Source organism: Poecile atricapillus, unplaced genomic scaffold, assembly GCF_030490865.1.
Source record: "Poecile atricapillus isolate bPoeAtr1 unplaced genomic scaffold, bPoeAtr1.hap1 scaffold_274, whole genome shotgun sequence".
Lineage (NCBI taxonomy): Eukaryota > Metazoa > Chordata > Aves > Passeriformes > Paridae > Poecile > Poecile atricapillus.
This window is the reverse complement of record NW_026709076.1, coordinates 18,697-44,521: the sequence shown is the minus strand read 5'-3', so window position 1 is coordinate 44,521 and position 25,825 is coordinate 18,697. Positions and strand designations below refer to the sequence as shown.

The window sequence follows — 25,825 nt, the reverse complement described above, 5'->3', positions numbered from 1 at the left end:
AGCTGTGTCAAGAAATAGTTGGAACAAATAAAAGAAAAAAAGCATAGTACCAATCAAAGCGAGAACAAACCAACATTGAACCATTAAAAAAATGACAATAAGACCAGTAAACCTGACAGATAAGCCAGTGTATATGAGATTTCAAGATCTGTATTAGACATATTCAAAACTTGGTACTGTTTTACTTGTAAGTTGATATTGTCCCCTTGTATGTGAAAAAGGTTGGGTGGAGTGGTTTGTTTTTGTTTTTCAACTGCCACTACAGCATTTCATAAGATTTTCTTTCTAGTCTGTTGCAGCTAAATACCTTCTGTGTTTCTCCTAAGTCTTGAAGGTCTTTTTAAGCTACTGACTCTGACCAAGATTTTCTTTTGCTGCTCAACTCTGTTCTTTTGATGTTCAGTTAGTCCTGATTCTGCTTAGTCTAAATAAGGCCTCCTTTTCTTCACTGGATTTTTCACCTTGGTGTTTGAATTCTCGTTAATCTGGGCCCTTCTCCTGCTGAAATAAGCTGTTTTGACCTTACCTGCTTCTGTAGCGATGTGGTGAAATATGGAGCAGGGCATGGATTTGTCTGAAAATTGAGTCACCAGAGAAAAATGTTACTTTTTAAGTATGTTATTTCTTGTCAGCATGATTTGCTCTCAAAGGCTAAAGGCAGGAGCTGGAAGGTGATGTGGTGATTCCAAACCTCTGGGTGGTTTGTGGGATGGTATCCAGAGCTTGCAGAAGGCCAAATGACAATGCTTTTTTGCCTGTTCTTGGCATAAGCAAAGAGGGTGAGATTTTTTTAGTACTTGTTTTTTCCTAGCTATCTTTCAAAGTCTTTTGGTATGTGTTTTGAGTCTAACATTATTTGTTCATATAAATTATCAATGGAAAGGCCAGTAACATACTGGCAAGGTAAAGGCTGCTCAGATTGCTATTAATAAATTCTGGGCATAAAAGTGACTAAGTTGGAATGTAATATTGAAGATTAGAAGAAACTAGTCTCACTGTTCAAATTGGTTCATAAACAACTGAAATAACTAATGTTCAGTTCTGACTTCTTAGTTACTGACCTGCAGAGGATATGTAGTTTTGTGGAATACATTTGTGTTTGGTCCTTCAAGGCTGTGGGGTTTTGGTTTGGTTTTTTTTTGGTCATTAGTGGTTCTCCTGGAAAATAGATCCAGTGTTTTGTTTTTTTTTATAAGTAGCATTAGTGGCAGTATTTTGAATTTAGGAAGGATTATTATTTAATAATTTTAACATGGAACTCATTGTGCATTTGCTTGGTATTGGGTACTTGAATCTGTTTTGCCCTAAGAATGTTCCTACTGTATATACGGAAAGGAGAATGTACAGACTTCTTTGGGGCTGGAGTGTCTGTGCCTAAAATACATGTTTCATTATGTACATTGGCTTGAGTCTTTCTGGAGAAAAACATTTTACAGAAATACACATTGTTGTCATTGATTCAAGTGTTTTTGATTCAAAATTTTTTTTTTTTAGGGAGGGTAAGGTAAAGAATGCAGTACATTAACTAATCAGACTTTTATTTAGAGCTGGATATGGAAATCTAGCTTTGGCTGCTCTTATTCTCATTGTGAGAAATTCTTCCATTTTACTCTGTTTATTAAAAAGGTACAGTTCTCTTTGGCTTTATCTTTAAAGATCCTGTGAGAGCTGTAAGATGAAAAATAGTTTTCTTGGACAGTCAACCATTGGTGATTAGCTGCTCCTTGTACCTTCAGCTTCCCTACTTCTGCCTAGGGAAATGGTACACGTTTAATTTTGCAGCCAGTTGACCACACTTCAGTGAGATCAAACAAGAGAGCTGGAAGCTGAGCAAACATTTTCACAATGGGAAAATAGCAGAATCTCCAAATATCAGTGAAGACTCTTACTGTTTATTTTTTGAAGAAAACTCTTAAATTCATTGGCGTTCAAATCAAGAAATGTAGACTGGGAATAGTGTTTCCTTTGTAAATTATTTGTTCCCCTCTCCCTTGTGCTTTTGTAACACTGTAACACAAGTGGTCTTTACTGGAAAACACTTTCTGAAATCCAGCCTGGCTGTTCCCAAGAACATTGATGGACTCACTGATGGGTGTTTTTGCCAGACAAAAGGGAGCAGTCACACCTACATTTATGGGTCCATAGAATTCAGACAAAACAATTTTGGTAACTGTTCACTTTAAATTGTTGGAGAGAAGCTTTTTTAGGATAAGACAAATCATCTTGTTGGAATTTGGTGCTATTTCATGCTGAAAAAATATGATTAACTAAGTCACTTGTACTCCAGAACAGTGACCCTATGCTTGCATTTAATTTTTGCCTTGAGCTGAGCACAGGTGAGGGAGGTTGCTGTGGCTCTGCTGATGAGATGCTATATTTTAAATTGTGGTTGTGTGTGAATGTTGATGGTGTTTTATTCAGTTACCTGGTTCTTTGGAGCTTCCAGGGGAGTTTAATCATGAAGCTGAACCAGTCTTGGTGAAAGTCTGTTCTTTCTTTTTCCCTTTGCAGAGTTTGCTCTCTTGTATCCCTTGCATTAATCTCAAGCTTGAAGAACTGGTTAAGGGAGCTAAACTTGACCAAAATACTTCTGTTGTATCATCTTATAATAATTCTCCATTCTGCAAAGAAACCCACCCAGCTTAGATTTGTCAACTTAGCAGAAGTATTGATCATCACATGTCCTTTCTACTCAATTTTATATTTTTGTACATGTTCTAAGCATGTTTATCCTAAGACCATTTACAGAGCCCTCAGTGTGTACTAAAGATTGGCAATGGGATAGAGCTGCTTAAAAAAGCACAGGAAAATCCTGTCCTCTTGTGTTCCTGCACAGCTTGGCACGGCCAGCAGGCGGTGGCTGCTGAGCCCAGTGAACAGGGAGGAGAATCTGCTTCACCTGGAGGATGTGTTGCTCAGAGGTTGTCTCAGCAAAAGTCAGGCTGTGTGAAATGATCCTCTCCGTGTCTGCGTAGCTGGGATTCCTGGTGGAGCATGGAATGATAGTGAGCCTGGGTAAATAACTGCTGGCTTGATGCAGGAGTGGCTTAGAGAGTACAGTATAATAGCAAGGCTGGGAGTTCTGGGAATATCCAGGACTTCCAAGATTTGGTTGTTTTAGCTAAGGCATCTTTAAATCCTGTACCAATTCCCTGTGAGCTGGTCTTTTCTAAAATAGCTTCCCAGTTGTGCAGCAAACCACTTCTAAGGGAAGGGTATGTGAATCACACCTGTTAGGTCTGCTTACCAGAGGGTCCAAAGTGCTTGGTTGGACTGATCCTTCCTTGTCACTTGCTGTTCCTTTGATCCCTAGGCTTTGTCACCAATAACTTTTTTAAAGACCTCCAAAATTTTAAGCTGTTACACTGAGACACTAAACAGTGATTTGATTCTTACATAGGGTGTTTGCAGCCGCTCCTTTCTTTCGTTCCAGACTTAATTTATGGAAGAAAAGACAAAAAGGGGAATGAGTATATGCCAGAAGAGGCAGTGACATTATGCTGCTTTTATCTTGGTTTTACCTTTGGCAGTTGCATTTCTGATTTCCAGACTTGGCAGTTTCTCACAAAAAAAAAATTCACGTACTAAATCCAAATACTTCTATTAACAGCATCATCTCTACAGCAATTTTCATGTAGTTTTTTCAAAGTTTTTCCAGTTCTTGGCAGTGTGTGTGTTTCTTGAGTCTCCCATTGTAGGTGTAACCATGTTTCACATCAAGTTGTGCATACCTGGATTAGGTGTGTGCAGCATGTAAATGGTGCAGCGCATCCGTTAATCAGGAATATAATTAATTTTTGTTGGGAAGAGAGATAAATGCCAACTTGCAGTTGATTGCAGTTTGCTACTAGAATAACTAATAAGCTTTTTTGTTTTATGTAACAGGCTGGATGGAAGGAAAACCATGCAACATTCATGAATGAACTGAAAAACCTTCAGGCTTCGGGACTAACAACCCTTGGTCAGGCACTCAGGTCATCGTTTGACTTGTTAAATCTCAATAGATTAGTGTCTGGAATAGACAATTATGGACAGGTAACAAATCTATTTACAGTCTTCTGTCTTTTGTATTTCTGTGTTTCTTTAAATTATAGTTGGTGAGGGATTTTGGTGGTTCGAGTTTGTTTTTGCATTAAACTGTGTAAGAGCTTGAACTGGGAGCTCTTTTTTTCTTATTATGGCTACTGAAAAGACCCTGGAAAATGCTGGCATTATTTTCCTTACTGAAGTACAAAGAAGCAGAGTATAAATGCCCCAACTGTAGACACACAGGAGTAGCCCATCTTGTGTAGCTCTGTGTGGTTCCAGACCTATTAAAAAAATTACAAGATTATTTTGAAAGATTGCTTATCTTACTGTTTATTTTATAATGACAGAAATACAAGCCTCTAAGCCAGTGTGTTGAGATTGCTCTTAACATTCTTTTGCTTTTGTCTGTAGGGAAGGAATCCGTTCTTTTTGGAGCCATCTATTTTGATTACTATCACGGACGGAAACAAACTGACAAATACAGCTGGAGTCCAAGAGGAGGTAAACTTGAATTAAGTTCTTTCAAGTTATGATTGTGCAAGTTGGAGCTATGTTGAGATGAATATTAATTGGTTTTTTCCTTCTAATTGTACTTCTTCATCGTTGACCTGTTTTTATAGAGAATAGAAACCAGCTATCCTGTTGCTGCCCAGCCCCTAAATTCAATTCATAGTCTGTAAGGATTTTGAGATGAGAACGTCAGATAAATTAGTGGGTTGGAGAGAAATGGGGTCATTTACAGATAAATGAATGAATTTGGATGTGATGTTTTTAGCTGGTTTGTCAAATAGTTGAAAATGTTCTTAAATCTTTTTTTACCAGCTTCATCTTCCGTTGAATTCTCCTTTGCCTGGAAGTGAACTAACCAAAGAACCATTCCGTTGGGATCAAAGGCTGTTTGCTCTGGTACTGCGTTTGCCAGGAGCTGCATCTGCTGAACCAGAGCAGCTTGGGAGTGTGCCTACTGATGAATCTGCTATCACACAGATGTGTGAGGTTACAGGAGGTAACTGGATGCTTTTTTGCTTAGCTTCACATTTGGCATTTGCCTTGACATATTTATTTGCCTTTAATTCATCTTCACCTCTTCCTGTTTTCTCTGTCTGAATTACTCTGTGTCCATGTGAATCCATGTGGTGCTTTCTTGGATTCCAGTAGCACAGGAGAACTTTAAAATAAAGCAGTATTCTTATTTCAGATATAGATGTGAGAGCATTTTCTAAATATAGTAGGAGGTTTTGGAAAATTTCTTTGGTTATTCTCAATGTTGGCTTTGCTCATCATGAGGGTGTTTTTTATTTTTTTATTTAAATGTTGAATTGAGCAGGGCTGCTATTAGTGAAATGTTAATTCTGCTGCAGGGCTGATAAGCTAAATTTAATCTTAAAATATTAATTCTGGAGGCTATTGCTTGATATGTTGATTGGGTTTTTTTTTTTTTAATTGGTGCTTGGAGAAATTGTTGTGTGGGAGTAGGAGGTTTGGGTAGACAAAAGCAGATAGATTACATAGTGTTGGTAAAATCAGGCCTTCCTAAGGGCCTCTATAAACTTGGTCTTGGTCCAGCCTGATAAAGCTTTAATGGCCTCTTTTTAGCAACAAGTAAAATCTCAGCAGGTTGTGGGGTTTTGGTGCTTTTTCTTAGTTCTATTGAATTTGCGAAGTACTTTGCCTTTTACATAAACTTGTACAGAGTTTGTTGCGGTTATTTGGGATAAAATTACAAGCCTTGGCAGCGTGACTTAGGTAATAAAACATCTTCCTTAAGTAAGATTACTCAAAATTTGGTTTTCTGTTTCCCCATGTAATTTCTTTCTTGCATAGGTCGTTCGTACTGCGTTCGGACACAAAGAATGTTGAATCAATGTTTAGAATCTTTAGTTCAAAAAGTCCAAAGTGGAGTTGTTATTAACTTTGAGAAGTCAGGACCAGACCCAGCTCCTATTGGAGAAGGTACAGTGATTGTTGAGTTTTTTCCCTGCTCCTAATGTTTAAGACAAAATGTTTGTTGGTTTGTTTGTATGTAGATGTTCTTAAGTGTCTTCCATGCCCTTCCTGCCAGCTTTTCCCTGTAGTGTACAGGATGCATCTTTTACAAGTGTTAGTTTGATCCTTGCTAAGTTAAATGATGCCATATGTCTGCACATGCTTGTATGGATCATCTACTGCTGGCTGTCTCTGTGTCACTCCTTTTACCTCTTTTTGGATGGCTGAGGAAAGTGTATGTTTGCAGGAAGCATTTAAGTTTGAATTACAATATCAAGACTGTACTTAAAATAATTAAATCTAGCAGTAGTGTATTTAAGCACTTAAGCATCTCTAAAACACCTCAGTGATTAACTTTCTGTATGTTTTCATTCTGCTAATTGATCACAGAACAGTAAGTTTCAGGTGAACATTCTTAGCTGTGAGTGAAAAACTGTAAAGAGCAAGGAATTATTTGCTCCCTGTGAGTCAAGTGCATAAGAGGAAAGTGCGCTCCAAATGTAAAGCAGATCTTCAGACTTGCAGAAGTTCATGGCTTAAAGGAAGAGGAAAGGGCTGACCAGTACCAGTTTAGGAAGTTAGGATCCTGGAGTATCAGAAAACATAATAGCTTTTAGCATCACCTGAACATTCTAGCAAGGCCAGCTTTATTCTTGCCTTCATTGTGGAATCAGCTTTTTCTGTTTGTTTTCTCCTTTTGCTTATTTAAAGAAGGCTTTCCTGTAATACAGCGCCGTGCTGGCCAGCACAGCAGCAAATTCCCATGTCTCTGGTGACCCAGGTGTTCTCTCCTGTGTGGCAAAACAAGTGGTGAAATTTGTGTTTGTTGTTTTTTTGTTTTTTTTTGTTTACTTCATTTTTGTCACATTTGAATGGTGATGGACTGTGGTATATAGAATGTATAAAAATGTCAAGACATTTCATCTCTATAGGAATTGAGAAAGTCCTAAACTAGAGAGAAATATGATAGGATTTACCCAAGCTATAAAAAAATCACTTTTTATAATGCAGAGAAACTAAACTGATGTGTCACTGAAACATGGTTTCCACAGTATTACTGGCCAGTTCTCTAAAGCAAGGAAAACCAGTAATGTAAAATCTTTTTTGAATAAGGAAGATTGGTTGAGTGGGTGATCTCTGCTGTGCTGTTTGCTTTGAAGAGCAATCTTTGAAAACTACTGGTTACATCTGTAGTGCTACAAAGTTCTTTGTCCTCAGCACGCTGGGGTGTCTGTGCTGGTGCACTGCAGTAGACTGGCAGGGAATGCTGGTCTTTGCAGCAGGCTGTGGGGTTTAAGTGATCTGTGAATTGTTGTAATTAAAAATGTGGCAAAAGCTGCGTCCTGCAAGATGGATCCAACTTCTCCAAGCAACTTTGCTCCTCTTACAGTTTCCATTAGTGGCAGCATCAGTCAGTGAGCATTGCAGCCTGTGTAGAAATGAAAATGCCAATTCTCAGCCTTTCCAGGTGCAACAGAGCCAGCAGCTGTAGCTTGGTGCTGCCTGTGCGAGCTGTGTCAGACACTGAGCTTAAGCAAATACATTTTCCATAATGTGTGAGTATGCCTTGCTGCACTCACTGTGAAATGGCTGTGCCACAGGAACAGAAGGGAGATCAGGGTAAATATTGTAATTGTTTCTCAGATGATTCTGTGATACACCTGGATGCATAGGTTGTTTCAGCCTCTGACGTAAAGATCTGTATGTCTTTGGAATAAGAGTAATGAAATGCCCTACTGGCTGCTAATACAGAAATTTTGCTAGCAGATGAATGCATGCATGTAGCTTCTCATTTTCTTTTTGTTTGTTATTTTGCTTTGTTTAAATTTTAGATGGACTTGTTGATTCATCCAGGCCCATCAATTCATTTGCTTCTCAGCCGTGGCATAGTTGTCATAAACTCATTTATGTACGGCCTAACCCTAAAACGGGTGTTCCTGTGGGGCATTGGCCAATCCCAGAATCTTTTTGGCCTGATCAGAATTCACCAACACTGGTAAGTAAAAAAAGAACTGAAAAAAGGGTTCTACACTAACAGTTAAACAGACTGAAAATAGATAATGGATTTATCTAGTAGTTTTTACTTTCTCTATTTATAATATGATGTGACTTCACTTTAAAAGGTTAAAACTGTTTTTAACAGAGTGGTATAATGTAATGTGGATAACGTAACCTGTGACATTTCTTGTATCCAGAAAGTTCACTTCCAAGTATATGGTTAGTTAATTCGCTGAATGGATTTTAAAGGTTATAAAGTGGAACTGTTAGTTATTTCATGTACCACAAATCATAGAAAGCCTATTAAATTTTAATCAAAGCTTTATAAAATTAATTTGCATGGAAAAGTGAGTATTTGTTTTTGAAAGAAGATCAACCATGGGTTTTTTCCCTTAATACTACTTCATGTGTGGACTCTTCTTTCACTAGAAGGAAGAATTAAAACTGAAACAGAAGAGCTACTCCCTGCAGAAAATGAGGAGAAAACAGTATTAATTTCCCCTTTTCTTACTGTAATGATCATACATTTAGCATGCCTAACTAGCCTTTCTAAACATCTCTCTTTTGTTAGGCATGTTCTGTTCCTGCACTTTGCAAGTGCACAAGGTACTGTCTGTCCATTCCCCTTGCTCCCACCTCCTGATTAAAGAGGGGGAAAAAAAAAGAGATATGTAGAGAATTCTTTGGGAGATCCTTGTGAATAGAGTGCCATTTCACATCTGTTTTTCTGAGAACTTCAAGGTGGGAAGAAGAGTTGAAGTTTCCTTTAAACCTGTCTGTGTTGTTGTAGCTTGATTGACATGAGGACTTTTAAATATAAATAGTGGCATATTAACCATGTTTTTCTCTTAGTGGGAAGAATGTATCTGTGTGAACATTTTTTTTTTCAGTTAGAAAAATAGTTAATCTATATTCTGTTATGGGAGCTTGTATTTTATTCTCTTCAAAGGAATGTTGTGGAAACTGAGTGTTACAAGACTTATAGGATGCTGAAATACCTGCTTATGGATGTTTTTAAGAGAATTGGTTTGTTTTCCATAAATATGTGAAAACTGATACCCTTTTTCCCACCTTTCAGCCTCCACGCACAGCCCACCCTGTGGTGAGGTTCTCCTGTGTGGATTGTGAGCCCATGGTCATAGACAAGCTTCCTTTTGACAAGTATGAGCTTGAGCCTTCACCCCTCACCCAGTACATCTTGGAACGAAAGTCTCCACATACCTGCTGGCAGGTACTTGCCCTTTATTTGATTCCAGAAATGTAATGAGTAATCTGAGGTACTTCAGTCTTTTCAAGCCTGGAGAATTGGGGTCTGGTTCAAACTCTGCAGCAGATGAGAAGAAACATGTCAAGGTTTCACTTACCTCCTTTCTAAGAGAATTATCAGGAGTTAGAATTGAGTGTTCCCTCCACAGGCTTTTATCTCATTTAATTCTCTTTCTAGGTCCATCTCATTTTGCTAAGAAATATGCCCCCCAGGTTCCATTTTTGGCTAAATTGAAATTCTCTACAGGCTTCCAATTTGCTTACAGGGAAAATCCAGCACTAGTTTCCATCATGTTACCTAATGAACAGCTGCAAATCATTTTCACTAGATGGTTGAAGCTGCTAATGGGAATTGAATGGAAGCTGTTGATCCTGTTGACTACATTGGCCTTGAAGAGGTCAAAGTTCTGTTGCTGAAATCCTTGGTTGCATGCTCCTTTCGTAATTTTTTTTTAAGTTTCTGTATCCTCTGTAAAATCAGGCTCCCTTCTTTGTGGTGATCTTTTAAATATTAGCCTAATGTATACACAAGGAGTATGCTTAGCTGGAAAGGTGAATTTGGAGGTGTCTCTATTTTGTATCCCTAATAAGTATTACAACTTAGTTGAAAATATGACATGCATATTCGGAATAAAAATTAATTAAAAAAAAAAAAATTCGAAAATGGCCTTTAAGCATTCATAGGTACATTATTTGCCTGAGTTACTAAAATTACTCTGCTATTTTTCAAAAACTGCTTTTCTTCTTCCAGCTACACATCAGACCCTTAAAAATCAGAGAAATAGGCTCATTGTCATAGAAACCATGTAACAAACCCGGTTCCTTATGCCCTGAAAAAACAGAGGAAAACCACTTGCTATTTGCTGCAAGGTTTATTTTTTCTAGGAAAACTATTTTTGACTTAGATGTGGGTTATTTTGCTTGCCTCAGTCAAGAACATCTACCATTTTTATCCTGTTGAAATATTGTTTACGTGTATTGCTTTTCAGGGTTAAGACCCTCATATATGTGCACTTAAAAAAGTAAAGTAAATTTTAATAATGTTGGCACTGGGCGTAATCAAGATATTTCTTGAGTGGTTGTTTGTTTTATTTAATTTCTATGCTTAAAAACATTTTACATTTCTTTTTATCAGTGTTGTAAACATTGGTTGTACTATTTTTGAGTCAGAAGACTGATTTCAAATAGCTTGTTTATTTAATATTCCTTCAACAGATGTCCCCTAACCTATTTTAGATAATTTCAAAAACTCTTCAGGGCATCAATTCACTGTAGTTTCAGTAAAGCAGTAAAGATTATGCTTGTGAAGAGCATTTCCACACTTCCTAGGTTTACACTAAATGTTGCATGTCTCAGTTTTCTGACTGGGGATTGTAAGTCCATACTAACCCTGATGTGTTCAGATTTGTCTGTGCTTGATAATTTACTGTCTTAATGCAGTTGGATTCAGATTGATTTGAATTTTTAAATGCCCCATGCTTGATATTCTTCACATTCTTCATTCTAATACAGTGATCTCTCTTATTCTTTGCCAGGTATTTGTGAGTAGCAGTGGAAAATACAGCGAACTTGGCCACCCGTTTGGGTATTTAAAAGCAAGCACTACTTTAACCTGTGTAAACCTCTTTGTGATGCCTTACAACTACCCTGTTTTACTTCCATTGTTAGGTAGGTAACACATCTGCATTGGACTGCCAGTGCAGCTGCTTCAGAGTAAAAAAAAAAGCAAAACAATAATGGTTGGTGTTCTGCCTTAGTTTGAGACATTATAAAATAATGGAGATCAGAGAGTAGAGAATGTTGCAAACTCTTTTAACGTACTTTGGGAGGAGAGGATTTTCATACCCCCTCTCCCTTTTTTTCTCTCCAGCAGAGGAGGAGAGCTACCTGCTTCCAGTGCATGTTTGATGCTGTTCACCTCCTAGACACGTAGCCTCTTCCTTAACCTGGAGTAAGCTTCAACCTCCATTCTTTTCCCTCATTTAGGGTGTGGTGTATCCAGGTTTTGCAGTTGCTCTTGTAGCAGCTTATTTTTTACTGGAAGATGAGATGCAGTGTTTGTCACGGGTGTTGGGAAGAGGGAATTCCCTAATGCAGTTTAGAGCAGTAAGAAGGAATTGAGCACTGAAACAGTCTGCGTTTCTTTCCTGCCCAAAGGACCAGGTTTTGTTTTTGTTTTTTACTCCCACAATGAAATTATTTTCTAAGGAAAGATGATATGAAAAGGTGCTATGTAACTTCCACAGTAATTGTGGTTGATAGGGATCTGGCATAAAGGTAATGGCAGAGAGGAGTTTCCAGGGTGCCACTAACCCTTTCAGTTGCAGATGCTGTAAGGCTTTTTTGTTCTCATCTTGTGGGTGTGTTTAGTGATACAGAAGAACAGTGACCAAGACAATTGAGTCATACTGTCTTACACAGGATTTTTCTATTCCGTTACAGGAAAAAAATACCAGAACACAATTCAGGAATGCTTTTTCATAATCCTGGTCATAACCAAAAAGGAATAAACTTGTGCTTGCTGCTAATGTGTCTTTTATAGTTATCTATGTAGCCTGACAATTGTCTCAAAGTTTGCAAGGAGGATGATTTTTGGCGACTTCGTGATTCCTGAAATACTGCAGCAGATCCCCTATCTGAATAGCCATCACTGATCCTGAATTAACTTCCCTGTTCATTTTGATGTTGACATTTGCAGTTCTGCTGTGTCTTTGCAGTTCTGCTGTGTCTTCCCTGGTAGCTCTTGTCTTCCCCCTGCCTTTTTTTTAAAGGGGTGTAAAGCTCTTCCTTCTCTTTGACAAAAGGCACTTTTCAGTGTGTGTAGTGCTATTCTGCAGCTTACTCACCTGGTAATCCATTTCTTGTATTTCTGAAGGCTCTTCAAAGGAAAATGCAGAACTTCCACATTGCCTAAGTTGTAAAGCGGATGTTTTCTTGAGGGCACGAATCCCATGCATTCCATGTTGTTCATACAAACACATGCAGTGTTACCTTCAGATTTCCTTCCAGGACCTTGTTTATCCTTGGTCTCTAAGGCATGGTAGAATTAAGTTCTGTGGAATATACCTTCAACACAAAAGTAGATCTGGGCCCTTTTCTACTTAGCAGTACAGAAAATGAGTGAGATGATAAGCAGGATACCTGGTAAATTATTTGTAGATGTTTTTAGCAATACTGACTTTGTATTTGGCTCTGTAGGTAGGTAGGAACGCTCCTGTGTCTACCTTGATACACACTAGCAGATACTGGTGGTTCAGCAGAGGACTGATTTGAGTGTGTAAACCAAATTTTTCATTACTCTGATTTGAGTGTGTAAACCAAATTTTTCATTACTCTCAGCCAAAGATGTGAGAATTCCCAAGACCAAGAGAAGTCTGCTCCATTCAGCCACTACCTCCCATATTGGTGCGTCACTGTGGTGGCTCCTGCCCTGCTGGTAGAATATTGTGTTGGAGGACTGGTTGGGACAGTACCGTGGATAATCTACCTCTGTTCCTTCTGGTGACTCTTGCGAAGACAAAACCAGTTTACAATTGTGTATTTGTACTGTATTATCAAATGTGTTCAACCTTATAAACAGATAATAAGATGCTTAAGGATTTTTTGCTTGCATTTTTGTTTTCCTCCTGCATTCCTCTGCAGGTGAAGTTTTAATTCTCTTTTTGAAAAATAGTGTAAGAAAGCTCTAAAAACAGGTAAGATAGATAGTCGTGAGGCAGCTTGCAGGTGATATACGAGCAAACTGAAACAAGTTGTAATGGTCTGTGGCTGAAGGAGGTAAATTGTATCACATCCTATAGCTTTGGTGATTTCATGTCTTGGTTTCTACAAGAGTGGATTTGGGAATGCTGTAGCTTCTGGCTTTTGACTTACAGAGCCTGCATTCAGAAGCTTTGTAAGTGAAAGGAGGCAATTAATAGGACTTGATAAAACAGTGAAGTTGCACAGTCCATGTATTAATGGCCTCATGCGTGGTGTTTGGTTGTCTGACAAAAACACTGGTCACTGGTCCATGTCCAGCAGTGGTGGATACTGTGGGATGAGCAGCTGCAGTTTGCTTTCAGAAAGCTAGAGAGAAGCCTGACTAGCTTGGTGGTGGTTTGCTCTCAGAAGTGAGGAGGTGGGGTGCAGTTCTTTCTGTTCAGTGGGAGGCTCCTGAAGGCAGAGCTTGTTGCAGGCAGATGCTGACATGCTTCAGTGCTGAATGCTTGGCCCACAGATGAGAGAAATTTCCTCTTGAAGGATTGTTGCAAAGCTGTTGTACTTCAAGGTACTGTTCCATTTAAAAACATTTGTACAGCCATGTTCATCAAGCAGAAGTTGAAGGAGAGGTTTTAGGGAGAGCCAAGTAAAGATGAGGTATATTTCTAAATACTTCTGCCTTGCCTCTTTCCTTGGCTCCTTTTAGCTGCATGGGTGGGAGGGCAAGCACTGCTGGGCAGTAGAGTGAATCTTCATTGGGACCATCAGCATAAGCAGCCGTGAAGCAGCCATGCAGGAAACGCCTTGGGAAGGTGGTTAAATACCCTTTTTCTGTGGGTGTAAATATGTAACAGGATGAGTGTTTAGAAGATGTCTGCCTCTGAAGGACTGCAGCATGAGCAGTTTCCTTTGATGCTTTTACAGGCTGTGAGAACCTGCAAGTAATGATTTATATTTTGGAAACTAAAGGCTATGTTCTCACCAGTGTGAACCCAGCATGCTATGGCTCTGGGAGGGACAGCCAAATACATTTTGATACGTTTTGTATCAATAAGGAAACAGTGACACAATACCTAACTTAGGTAATGAGGGGTGCTCTTTTCCGTTGCAGTGCCTTGGTTTTGGCCGGATGGTTTGCAGGAAAGGATGCTGTTTTCTGTGAATGTAAAATCATGAATCTACTACCTAGAGTTGAGGAGTGTCTAAGTAGGGGAATTACAGGAGTAAACAGGGAGTTGTGGTGTACTTGCTCAGGTGGAATTTAATGTGAGTAGTGATTTTAGAAGAAAAAAAGTTCTAAATTTTACTTTGGGTTACATGGTGTGTGAACTGTTGTAATTCAGGCTCCAGCTGAACTGCTTAAGATACCTGCTCTCCTCTCACATGCTCTCTTTTTTTTTTAACTGTTCACTGATCTTAAAAGGTGCTTCCAGTCCCCTTCTATAGTACTGAGTGTTAAAAGTGTGTATTGTTGCCCTGTTTGTCACAATGTGGTTGGTTTGTACATTAAGCTGAAGTGTATAAAGACTGCGATAGTTTTCAGTTAACTGGTCTGTGTGGTTTTACCTGATCCCTGGAGTTGTTGCAGCTTGCAGCCTGTTCCTAATGGTTTTTAATACTGTGTTTCCAATTGTATAGTGCTTTTAACTCCCTCTGAGTTCAGAAGTAAAAAGAATTCTGCATTAAGTAGACTATAGAGAAATTAGTATCTGAAAATAATTAGGTAGAAGTAAAACTAAATTATGTAAGGATTTTTTTCAATACTTTTTGATTTTTATCTGCAAAAGTTTGGGGTTTAATCTGTGAAAGACATAGTTAACTGGATTATTGTTAGTTTGCTTATTTGTGTAAACCACCATGTGCAGCCCAGGGCTGAAAGTGCCTTTCAAGTGCCTGTGTTGCAATCTCCTGACAGTGTGTGTCTCAAACTCCCGAGGTAGAGACAGGTAAGATGCTCGTGGTGAAGTTCTCTTTGAAACTTGTAGTTGTGTTTACCACCCTTTTGGGAGGGTAGCAGTTCCTGCAGTGAGTTTGTGCTGTGGGGAAACTGATTTTAAAAAGCTGAAGCTCTGCATAGGTTTGAGAATTTTTTCCTAGGATAGCAGAGATCAGGGAGGTGCTTTTGTATTTGATGTCTTGGAGTTGATCTGTGCTGTGGATTGGGACCCCAGCTGGCTGAGCTGAGGAGTGGCTGTGCCATGTCACAGTGCCCGTGTGCTCTTACTGGTACAGCCTCACAGTGCAGCAAGTGAGATACTGACCAAGTACTGATAAGGGGTTTAAGGTTCAAGCTGTACTCAACCAACTCTTAGATTGTAAAATATTAGGACATACTATAATACTGAATATCTTGCTTTTTTTTAAGTTGTCTTTTTTTATGTTGAATTTTGAGAGGGGTGTAGTTTAACTTGCATTTTGCTGCAAAAAGGTAATAGGTGTATGAGATAAGAATGGATGTTATTTTACATTTGCCATATGTCATTACTACCATCCCAGGTTCTTTTGGATAATAGTGCTAAGCTTGAAGTATATTGAGATTTTAAATTGAATTCTGATTTGTCCTCTCCAACTCCAGCCCACTTTCTTCAGGCCAGGGAAGAGAAGAAGTAGCATCTGTAGTATGGGTTTTATGTGTAATCCAGAATTCATTTAGATTGGAAAATACCTGTAATTGTGTGTGGTTTGTCTGTGAGAACTTGGGAAGTAGTATCAAAACATCTGTTCAATTTGTGCAGAGTACTATGAAAGCCAAATTTTCTTCTCCAAATATATCTTCCTGAAAACTCAGTGTGGAGAAAACTATTTCCTTGCTGCATCTGTCTTTTGCACACCCTCTTCTGTGCATCTCTGTCTCCTGCCCCAGCTAATTTTTGGACATCCCTTTCTTCAGACCTGCATATCCTTCCATTAGGCTCACTTTGCCAGCATGCTACAATCCTACTAAGAAGAACCTTTATTTCAGTGGGTAATTCATAATTGCAAATGGTTAATTGCAGGCTGCTGTGTTTGGTGTAGAGCCCACAGTCACGGTTCATAGTGTGCACAGCAAATAGGCCACACTTAACCTCAGCCATTCCAAAATGGCCAGGTGCACACCTGGAGTGAGCAAAGTGCTTCTAGAGCAGTACCTAAAGGAAAGAAATCTCTGGTTGCCCCTCTCTTAAAGGACAGCAGTTTTTGTAGCTGATTTCTGTCTCTTGTCTATATCTGTGGGAGACTTTGCTGCCCTGGCGTGAGGCAGGTGTTGTGGCTGGAGGTAACCCCTTCTCTCTCGGGTGCAGCTGCTGCTGTTGGCAGCAAGTCCAGCAAAGCTGGCCAGAAGGATTCCCTCCTGATGGGACTTTTTTTATTCTTTCCCTTTGATGCCAAAGAATATTTTTACTGGAGACCAGAATTCATCATACAGGTTGAACAGAAGAAAACTGGTTTGAAAATGGAAATTGAACCAAATTAATGTTGTTTGATTCAATCAGATACAGGGACTCCCTGATGTGCAAGAGAGAGGCAAGGGAGGTGAAACTCTTAACAGGTGGATCTGTTGCACCTTCCATGCTGCTGGTAGTTGTGTGCAGTGTTTAAGTCTGGTGTACCTTGTAAGTTTGCTTGTAATGGGGACTTGCTCTGGATTGCCTACTGCAGCTAGGACTGGGGATTCCCAATCCTTCACACCTCAGGTTAAGAGCAGTTTTTGGGGGGAAGCCCCATTGGGAGATGGGTGGGGGGAGAAAACGGGGGGAAATCCGGCATCTACGATTTTGGACAAAGCTGAAGGTCTGGGACTGTATAAATGACACGTTCTTTTGTTGTTTTCCTTGTTGCAGATGACTTGTTTAAGGTTCACAAACTTAAGCCAAATCTGAAGTGGCGACAGGCTTTTGACAACTACTTAAAAACAATGCCTCCTTACTACTTACTGGTATGTTACACTTCTCATCTCATGTTCTGGGATATAATGGCTGATGTGACCAGAGTCCTTTGCATCATACCTCTTCCTAGTACATTTTTTACATAATTATGATGGCATTTTAGGTATTTAACATTCTGCCTTTCAGAGGTATGTAGACTAGAGCAAACATTTTTAAAAACCAAAAAAACCTGTAGAAATACTGAGGAGTAGTAGTAGCTCTGTTCAGATATTAAGTGTTTAATAAATGTGTTTTCTGATCATTAAACACTAAATGAATTTTGATCAAAAGTACTTCAGAACATTCAGAGAAGCCAAATTTGGCATTATTTTTGTAACTGGATAAGGAAAATGCAGATTATTAGGTTGCTTGTTAATGTGGGTGAAGTGCTAGAACTTGGGAAGCTGATATTGACTGGGCCAAATGAAGGGTGGAGGGAGGCACTGTGTCACCTTTTACGTGTAGCTTGGACAATGCACCTCAATATGGACTTGCATCATCCCGGCTATTCTGGACCTGAGCCTTTGAGTGGAAATTGCCAGTGGCACCACACTGTGTGGTGTCTTGGTGATGTGGCATAATGTCCATTGTGAGCTAGTTAGACACCAAACTCATGTCACATGTTATCTGAATAGACTTGAATTTTAGTGGCCAAAAGTGGAAAAGCTAGAGCACTAATCTATGTGCCTTAGCTTCCTATAATTGAGCTTATAAATTTCTTTTTTAAATACTTATTCTCTTACTATTGTGTATTTTGTTTTCCTTATAGCCATTAAAGAAAGCCCTAAGGATGATGGGAGCTCCAAATCTGATATCAGATAATTTAGATTGTGGACTTAGTTACAGTGTTATCTCTTACCTTAAAAAACTCAGCCAACAGGTAGTATTGATGAAACCTTTGCAATTAGAAGTGCGTTGATTATTTAGTTTGTGGTAATCTCATTATAAAGCAGTTAATCCCTGTGGGAGTTCATATGGGTGTGCAGCATATATTATAATTGAAGATTGGTGAGCATTGCCACTGCAAATGTGGATGAATCTAGTATGGTTCTGTAGCCAGTGATTGTGCCTTCTGTAAGTGGTGGAGAGGAATGTAAATGAAACCTCTTCAGCTCTACTTCAAATATCTGCTAGATTTCAAACTCCAAAGATAATCATTAATTGGGTTTATGGCTGCTCTTGCCATTGTTCTTCACAGCTGAAGTCAGAGGCTTGCTTTCAGTCTCATGTTTATTTCCATGTGTCCCTTGGCAATGTCTATTTTCAAAAAAAAAAAAAAAAAAAAAGTGTGTTCTTGTCTGTGGGGAGTAAAATCTCAGTTCAAGCTTTATGTCTGAGCTTCCTGTTTCCTTCAGGTCAGTCCTTCTGTGTGTTAATTGTGACCTGGTGGGAAATAGTCCTACATATCTTTTTCTCTTTGCTAAGACTGCCATTCCAGGTGTAAGGGCCTGGAAGTTCTTCCTCCTTAGCATGAGGGGCTCTTAAAACAGTTCAATATCTAGAGGGCAGTGGGGAAGCAGTGCAGCCTTTAAAGTTACAAAGAAAAAATCCTCCGCCTTAAAGAATGCACAAAATAGATCCCAGAGCCTCTGAATGACTGAGCATCTACTAGACATAAAACTTCCTGTGGTATTTTGGTAATCTAATGATATGCAAATTCATATGATTTATCTGCACTGTGGTGTTGGAATGACTCGAGATGGCTGCTGTGGCTCTCACAGACGTTCTCAGCACGTGGAACAGTTTGAATGTGTGGAATGCATTATAAGCTCCTCTATAGGCACAGGCAATTCCAGAATTCTGCTGTGCTCCTGCTGTCCTTAAATTCAGCTTCCCACAGATAATGAAGCAAACTCTGCAGAGGAGGAGATCTGGGGGAAGTGGCTTGCAATCACAGTGGGTTTTGGGTTTTGGTTGGTTGGGTGGGGTTTTTTTAATTTTTTTTTTTCTTTGGAGGTATTGCTAGTGGGTTAAAAAAACTTTAACTCCAAATACAGTTAGAGCTTAATACAGTAAAATTCTCTGTAGCTGTAATAAGAAACCTGTGCTAATTGGAGAAGTGATACATTTTTAGAAATCTACTCATAAAACAGATTTCTTTTGCAACTTTTCTCCCTGATATTGTTACAAACATACAGGGCAGTTCATAGGTTGCTTAAAAAATGAACTGAAATTATATTACTATATCTGAATAATACTATTGTTTTAGATGCAACTGTATTGTAACCTAAGGCATCCTACCTTCCATTTTGTTTTTTTCTTTCCCTTTAAAGTTGGTTCTTCAGGGACATGAGAGTCACAGACTTGCAGCAAAATCAGGGATATTCACAGACCTCCTACTGGCATATAAATTTAGATACACTGGCTAAATATTTTTCCATATGCTAGCACATTAGGATTTCTTTATGCTTGAGATCTAATCTATGAAATCAAATATATCCCTGGGTAGGTAGTAGGGAACTAAATTTGTAGTTTTAGTCTGCTAATGTACTGTGTGTTTTGTACTGGAAATTTGCAATGCCTGCTGATTCTTTAACTCACGGTGTGATTCCATTTTAGACAAAAATAGAATCGGAACGGATAATAGGTTCAGTGGGTAAGAAAGTTCCACAAGAAATTGGAATAAAAGTGAAAAATCACTCCAGTGGCCTCTCCTTGGTACACAGTAGGGATTTTAAACAACTGCTGCAAGGGATCACTGGGGAATCTCCTCTGAGACTGTCAGAAATGAATGTTAAAGAATTTCCTGGATTCCACATAGGACTTTTAAACAAGGTAAACAGCGCTATGATCTTGCATGACTGTGCAGTTAATCCTCATCTGTTTTAAACGTAATTTTTATGGACTTAGTGTAGAAGGAGGTACCTTCACTGAACTGTGATGAGTACAGCATAGACATAAAGAGGGAGAAGAGTAAATGCAATTTTTTTGCACTTGATTTTGGGACACTGTTTGAAAACCCCACAATAGTAAATGAAAATGACTGTGTTTTAAGTGCCAGTCTCTGCAAAAGACAGCTATTATTGTTCATCCACGAATTAATGTGCTTACTCTTAATGGAGCTGAAAGCACTAATGCTGCATAAGGTGGTGTTGAAGAGACAGCACTGAGCTGCTTGTAGCCAGTTATGAAGCTCTAAAGTTACTTATTAATATTTTTTAAAAATTAATGTTATTACAGTTCATAGTGGAATTTCTCCATGCATGAGAACTGATGGATTAATTGGAAGTTACTTATTTTGTTACAAAACTAGGATTTGAAGCCACAGGCATTCAGAAATGCGTATGATATTCCTCGTCGCAGTCTTCTAGACCAGCTAACTAGAATGAGAACCAATCTTCTGAAAACACACAGGCTTATCTTGGGGCAGGATGAAGGTAAGGAGTCAGTTCCTTAATAGTTTGAAGAGAATACAGCTATTTTTGTTATTTGCTTAAGGTAGTGGTTTCTGTCTCTGTTGTGGGAGCAGAAGTGGCCATTGCGTCTCTTGCTGAGTCAGACAGTGTCCTTTTCTTGACTCTGAAGGGGAAGGAGGGAAATCTTTGCCTTCTGTCATGCAAGATGTCATGCTTTGAAATTTAAAAATAAGTTTTGTGGGAGAGCTTTCACATTCACCAGGGTTCAGTAGACGTGTTATAAAGTAATGGGTGCTTAAGGCAGAGAGGAGCTGTCTTTGTTTTTTGTGAGATGCTGGTGGTCTAAAGATGAAATTGTCAGCATAGAAATTAAACTTGCTTATTTTTTATTCTTCTGCCAATCAAACTCAGCTCTTGCCAGGCTTATTTCCACAATTGTAGTCTTGAGCTCATCCTCTGTAGTCAAAAGAAATAATTAGTTCTAGTTCTTAAATGCTAACACTTGAAATTGAGGTATGAAGTTTTTATTACCTTAATTTTAGGACTAAATCAAGATCCCTTTTCTGTTGCAGACTGCCTTCATAGTGTTCCTGTTGCTCAGATGGGAAATTACCAGGAATACCTGAAAATGATGCCTTCACCTCTTCGGGAAATTGACCCAGATCAACCAAAAAGACTCCATACATTTGGCAATCCATTTAAACAGGACAAGAAGGTAGGAGGAGCCTTGGTGCCTGCTGTACCTTTATGTTTAACGCAACTTGAAATAATTTGTGAGTAGAATTTCTGCCCCACAACTACAATATATTGGTAACCTGTGCAGCCTGTGGAAAGGAGGGATGTCTCCCATGTGGTCCAAGAGGAATGTGTATTGAATTGTGCTGGTTTACAGAGTGGCACTGGGCTCTCTGGTTACGTTGGATATCTCTGTTCTGAGAGCTGTCAAGTGTTCTGAAAGCCACTTGAGTCTGAACACAGAGGGACTCAACTCATCAGTGAATTGGTGAAACAGTTGCCGTTTTGTACTGCTACTTAAATTATTACTTCCTTTTCAGGGTATGATGATAGATGAAGCTGACGAGTTTGTGGCTGGGCCCCAGAACAAGATCAAGCGTCCCGGGGAGCCCAACACGCCGGCGTCGCTGAAGAGGCGGCGCAGCATGTCCCCCCTGCTGCGGCGGCCACAGTCACCACCCGTCGTCACCAACCATGTGGGTGGCAAGGGGCCACCTGCTGCTCCTGGCTCCCCCTCCTACCTGGGCCTCAAGGGTGTCCCAGCAAATAAAGGTATACTGGAGCTGTGCTGCAGCAGCTCAGGTCCTGGGGGGATCTGGGGAGGAAGGGAGAAAGTTCTGCCAAGCGCGTCTGTGCTTGCTGTTACGTAGGAGTGGGTTTCTTTTGTTGGCCTAGATAAACAGGCTGCTGCTACAGCTAATGAAATCTGGAATAAAAAAAACCCAACTGTTTGGAGATAGCAAGTATCTCAGATCAGCTTTTACTTTTTCTTTGTGTATGTGGTGAAGAAGGAAAGTTAAAATATAGTTGTTTCTTTTCCTGCAAATAGGAATTTCCATACCCGCCTATTGCAGCAAATGGAGTCAGAAGAAAACTTCATTAGCTGGGTTTGGGGAGAAGGAAGACATGAGTTTACTTAGGAGTCATGACATAGCACTAGGAATAGAGAACATGGTGACTTCACAACAGTGATAGGAGATGTAAATCCAAAGGGGAGGTATTCCCTTGGTCACATCCACAGTTGAATAGAAGTATTGGAGTGTTGTCCAGCGCTGTCAGATTGCTACACAGCACTTCAAACAAAAAGGATACAGAACTACTTCACTTTGGTTCTTTTGATGCTGCACTTATACACCAGTAAGATGCGTGTTTCTCACTTGTAGATGCCAATAACAGTGTTATCCAAGATGGCAATGGAGAGAAGAAAGCAGAAAATTGTCAGTCAGCAGAGAAGCAAATTGATGGCTTACCTGTGCAAATGGCTCCTGTGGTTCCATCTGCTGTGGGAGAGGATGAGATGTTACCCAACGACTTAGACTCCTTACCTGTTGAATTCAATTGTTTAAGTGAAGATGGGTTGGATCATAAACCTGGTACCAACGCACTTGTTCGAGGGTCTCTGAATTACAGTGTGAGCGGAGATGACCAAAAGCGGGCCATGGAATCTACTTCTGAATCTGTGCCAAATTCCTTTAAAATAACACCTACCATGTTGGAGGGAAGCAATGCTGACATCAAAATTAAAGTGATGAAAGAGGTTCGCAAACCTGGAAGAAGTAAGTTATTTGGGTTTGTTTATTTCAGTAGTACATACTATATGTGGTGGGAGAGAGAAGACTTCTCCTGGAAGGAAGGAGCTATTTCCAATATACACACAACTTCAGATTTTGAATAATTTCTGGTTCATAAATGAGGGGGCAAAAAAAAGAGGAAATGCTGGGCAGGTGAGTTAAGTTTAGACTTGTGCTTGGGAGGTTGTGTGCCAAGTCAACCTGTTTGCCCTCCAGAACAGGTTAACTGGTGTAAGGTGCCCTGTGAAAGCAGCATCTTTTAGAGGTTTTGGTTGTGTTACCCGTGATCTAATGAGACTGAATACTCTGCCTTGGGCTGCACTGCTCCTGTGTACATAAAGTATACTTGTTGTTCTGTGTCCATCAAAACTCCCTTTGCAGGGCAAAGGCACATTTCTGTAAGGGTGCATCTTGGAATATGCATGAAAGGGAATAGTAGCAGTTTCTAGCAGAGTGATTTTTTAAAAAAATTTCGTCAGACTAATCAGTGATGAAACATTAAGAGTTGCAAACTCTTAAGAACTGAAGACTAAAAGTGACATTCTGCAAAGGGGGCTCATCCAATTTTATACCAAATTCATCACCTAGTAAATGGTGATGTACAGTAAAACAGTGTGTTCAGTGTGAGTCACCTGTTTTGCTGTAAAATTCAAGCAGAAAAAGAAAGTCATCAAAGAAAGAAGCTAAATTGTTATGACTTGAATATTTACATCTGTTCAGAGGTCTGACCATTTATGCTCCCTCTGCCTGCTGCATCACTCTGAGCTGACTCTTGGTCACAACACCATAAATGTATTCATTAAAATAGTGGTGGTTTAAAATTTTTTTCCAATTTAATATGTCCAGTTTATTCTTTGGCAGTGGACATATTTACCTTGTACCAGCTGGACAGTTGTGTTGTGCTCACACTAAGGGTTGATAATTTTTTATTCTTTCTAATAATAATAAATAAATAAATAAATAATAATTTATTATTCTTTCTGGAGATCTAATGGCAAACCTCTGCGTTCAGAAATGATGGCTCCAGGCCAGATCAGGGTTTGGTGGCCCTGTGCATGTTAACTGTGATCATGGAAACAGGAGGCTTCTCTACCCAGCCAGGATTTTCTGAGAATAAATGTTCCTAGCTGCTGCTGTTTAAAGAGAACCTTAATCTTTGGTGCCATATTTGAATTCCCAGACCATCAGTATTACTTGAAATTATTCTGTCACCTGTGTCCGGCTCTCAAAGCTAATGCAGGTGTTTTTCTTGCCTCATGTGTTTTATTATACAGAGATACATGAAACTGGGCTTTGTTTTTCCTTTTTGGCTCTTGAGCCAAAAGATTCCTGAAATTGCATCTGCAACATTCATTTTTAATACATGGTTGAATTTTTACCTCTTTTTTAGATTATGAAAAAATATTTTCTCTTCTTGAGGAGGTGCAAGGACCTATGGAAATTCAGAAGTATTTCATTGAATTTGCTATCAAGGAAGCAGCAAGGTTTGTATAGATAGAGGTGACTTGGAGTCATAAATTAAATATGAATTTAGATCATAGTAGTAAATTATAAACTTTATCAGTGCTAGTATTTTGATTTTCTGTTTTGACATATTTAAATTATAATTTAGTGGTCAAACTACTGTTACATTTTTATGTAGCAAATGGTCTTTACTTGAAGTTTAATTATGAATTTGATAACGGGTTGCTATTGAAAACCAACTCAAAATATGAGTGGGCTGGGGAGGGACAGATGTATAAGTTAAATTTTCTAGCCATTCTAATGCTAGAAATAAGCTCTTCCCTACTGGAAACAGAGAGCCTCTGGTAATACGATTTGTCATGGCTGAATATTCTTGAGTTGTTTAACTGTATCTCTGGAAGAAGAAATTTATATTGCTCTCCCTCTCTTCTGTAGGTTTAAAAAACGGGTCTTAATACAACACTTAGAGAGAATACTAGAAGAACTAGATTTCACCAGCCCACCCAACAGAGTTAATCATGTCAACAGTAGATAATAATGTACCAGCCAGACGAATGCGGACCAGGAATGAGTTTGCTGTGCCACAGAAGAGTGGAAGAGGATGTAGCTGCTGCCCTCACCATCTCAGCAGTCAAGTGATTTTACTGTCACAGTCTGAGAAGAAGCAGTGGAGCTTTAACTTTAAGAGCCTGATTCGGCAGAAGCTGGGCTATAACCTTAAGGATTTGCTATGAAAGGTGTGGCTTTTTCCTGTGGAGGGTGCTCTTTGCTCAACAGGCGGAAGAAAATTGCTGCCCCTCCTGCAGGTGATGAGAATTTACTCATTTGAACGCTGTCATTAGACATTTACGTGCTATAGGCAGCAGGTTGCACTAAAATGGGGCACTGTCAAATGCACACACTGTCTGCATCGTGGAGAGAGCCCGTGTGTTCCCAAAAAAACCCTCCCAGAAACACCTGCACTGGTAAAATTGCATGTTACCACCACAGAGACAAGGGTCTTGTTCCCAAGAACTGCTAGCCATGCCTTTAAACTTGAGATTCAGTGTAGATTGAGAGTAAAGAAACTGCTATTGTGTTAATGAAAGCTAAAGACAGCCCTGTGACTGTTACCACCTGATGGTCACTAAACAATCTACCTCAGACTCTCTTCTGTTTTGTCTGCAGACATTATGAAAGTGCACCTGAGGCTTCCCAGGTCCCCGACTTCAGTTCTCTTTCATCCTGTGAGGAGGACGGAGATTCTTCAGGTGGCCTTGGCACACGCTGTGCTTTGGAAGCACTAAAAGGAAACGCTTTTAAAAACGTGTATTTTAATGTTCATACAAAAGAGATTATTTTGAACAGTATTGTTACCAGATCACTAATTTGATATTTTAACTGTATAAATTTTTTGGAACATATGTATATATAAAATAAACCATTTTATTAATTTTTAAGAAGTGCTAATCTGAGGAGTCTGTAGCGGGCAGCACTGAGTTCCTCCAGTTGTCTGTTACCAGCAGACTGATATTTTTGTAAAACCAGCTGAACCTGGTCTTTCACATCCTCAAACACAGCTTGTGGTGTTAGCTGCAGAATGTGTTTGTACCCTGGAGCACCTGCCTAGGTGTCACTCAGCTTGGCCTCCGGGGTGCACATTTTTACTCAGTTCAGGGCCATAAGTTCCAGTTTAGCAAACCCTTGGTTACCTGAGCTGGTATCCTCTCTGTTCCTCTTAACCATTTTATCCAAAGGCAATTCCATATATGACAGAACATACAAAGAAGACTGAAGCCATCTGCATGTAATTATTTTTTTCTCTCTAAAGCAG

At 39.4% G+C, this 25,825-nt stretch overlaps 1 protein-coding gene across 4 annotated transcripts; it reads left to right on the top strand.

Annotated features, from left to right (window-relative positions):
- The first annotated feature begins 3,888 nt into the window (after positions 1-3,888).
- Positions 3,889-25,454, top strand: LOC131574370 (integrator complex subunit 6-like). Of its 4 annotated transcripts, none has more exons than XR_009276490.1 (17): positions 3,890-4,035; positions 4,441-4,530; positions 4,852-5,035; positions 5,854-5,982; positions 7,848-8,011; positions 9,092-9,244; positions 10,815-10,947; positions 16,803-16,897; positions 17,656-17,766; positions 19,446-19,661; positions 20,140-20,263; positions 20,815-20,957; positions 21,298-21,529; positions 22,141-22,533; positions 23,939-24,032; positions 24,448-24,749; positions 25,180-25,454. XR_009276490.1 is itself a non-coding variant. In XM_058828812.1 (16 exons), the coding sequence occupies exons 1-16, from the start codon at positions 3,916-3,918 to the stop codon at positions 24,545-24,547; spliced, it is 2,481 nt and encodes an 826-aa protein (XP_058684795.1). In that variant the 5' UTR covers positions 3,889-3,915; the 3' UTR covers positions 24,548-25,454. The 4 variants fall into 4 exon arrangements, 2 of the variants coding, with proteins under 2 accessions (XP_058684795.1, XP_058684796.1); XR_009276491.1 differs by having other exon boundaries at positions 24,448-24,818; XM_058828812.1 differs by having other exon boundaries at positions 3,889-4,035; positions 24,448-25,454.
- Positions 25,455-25,825: the final 371 nt, after the last annotated feature.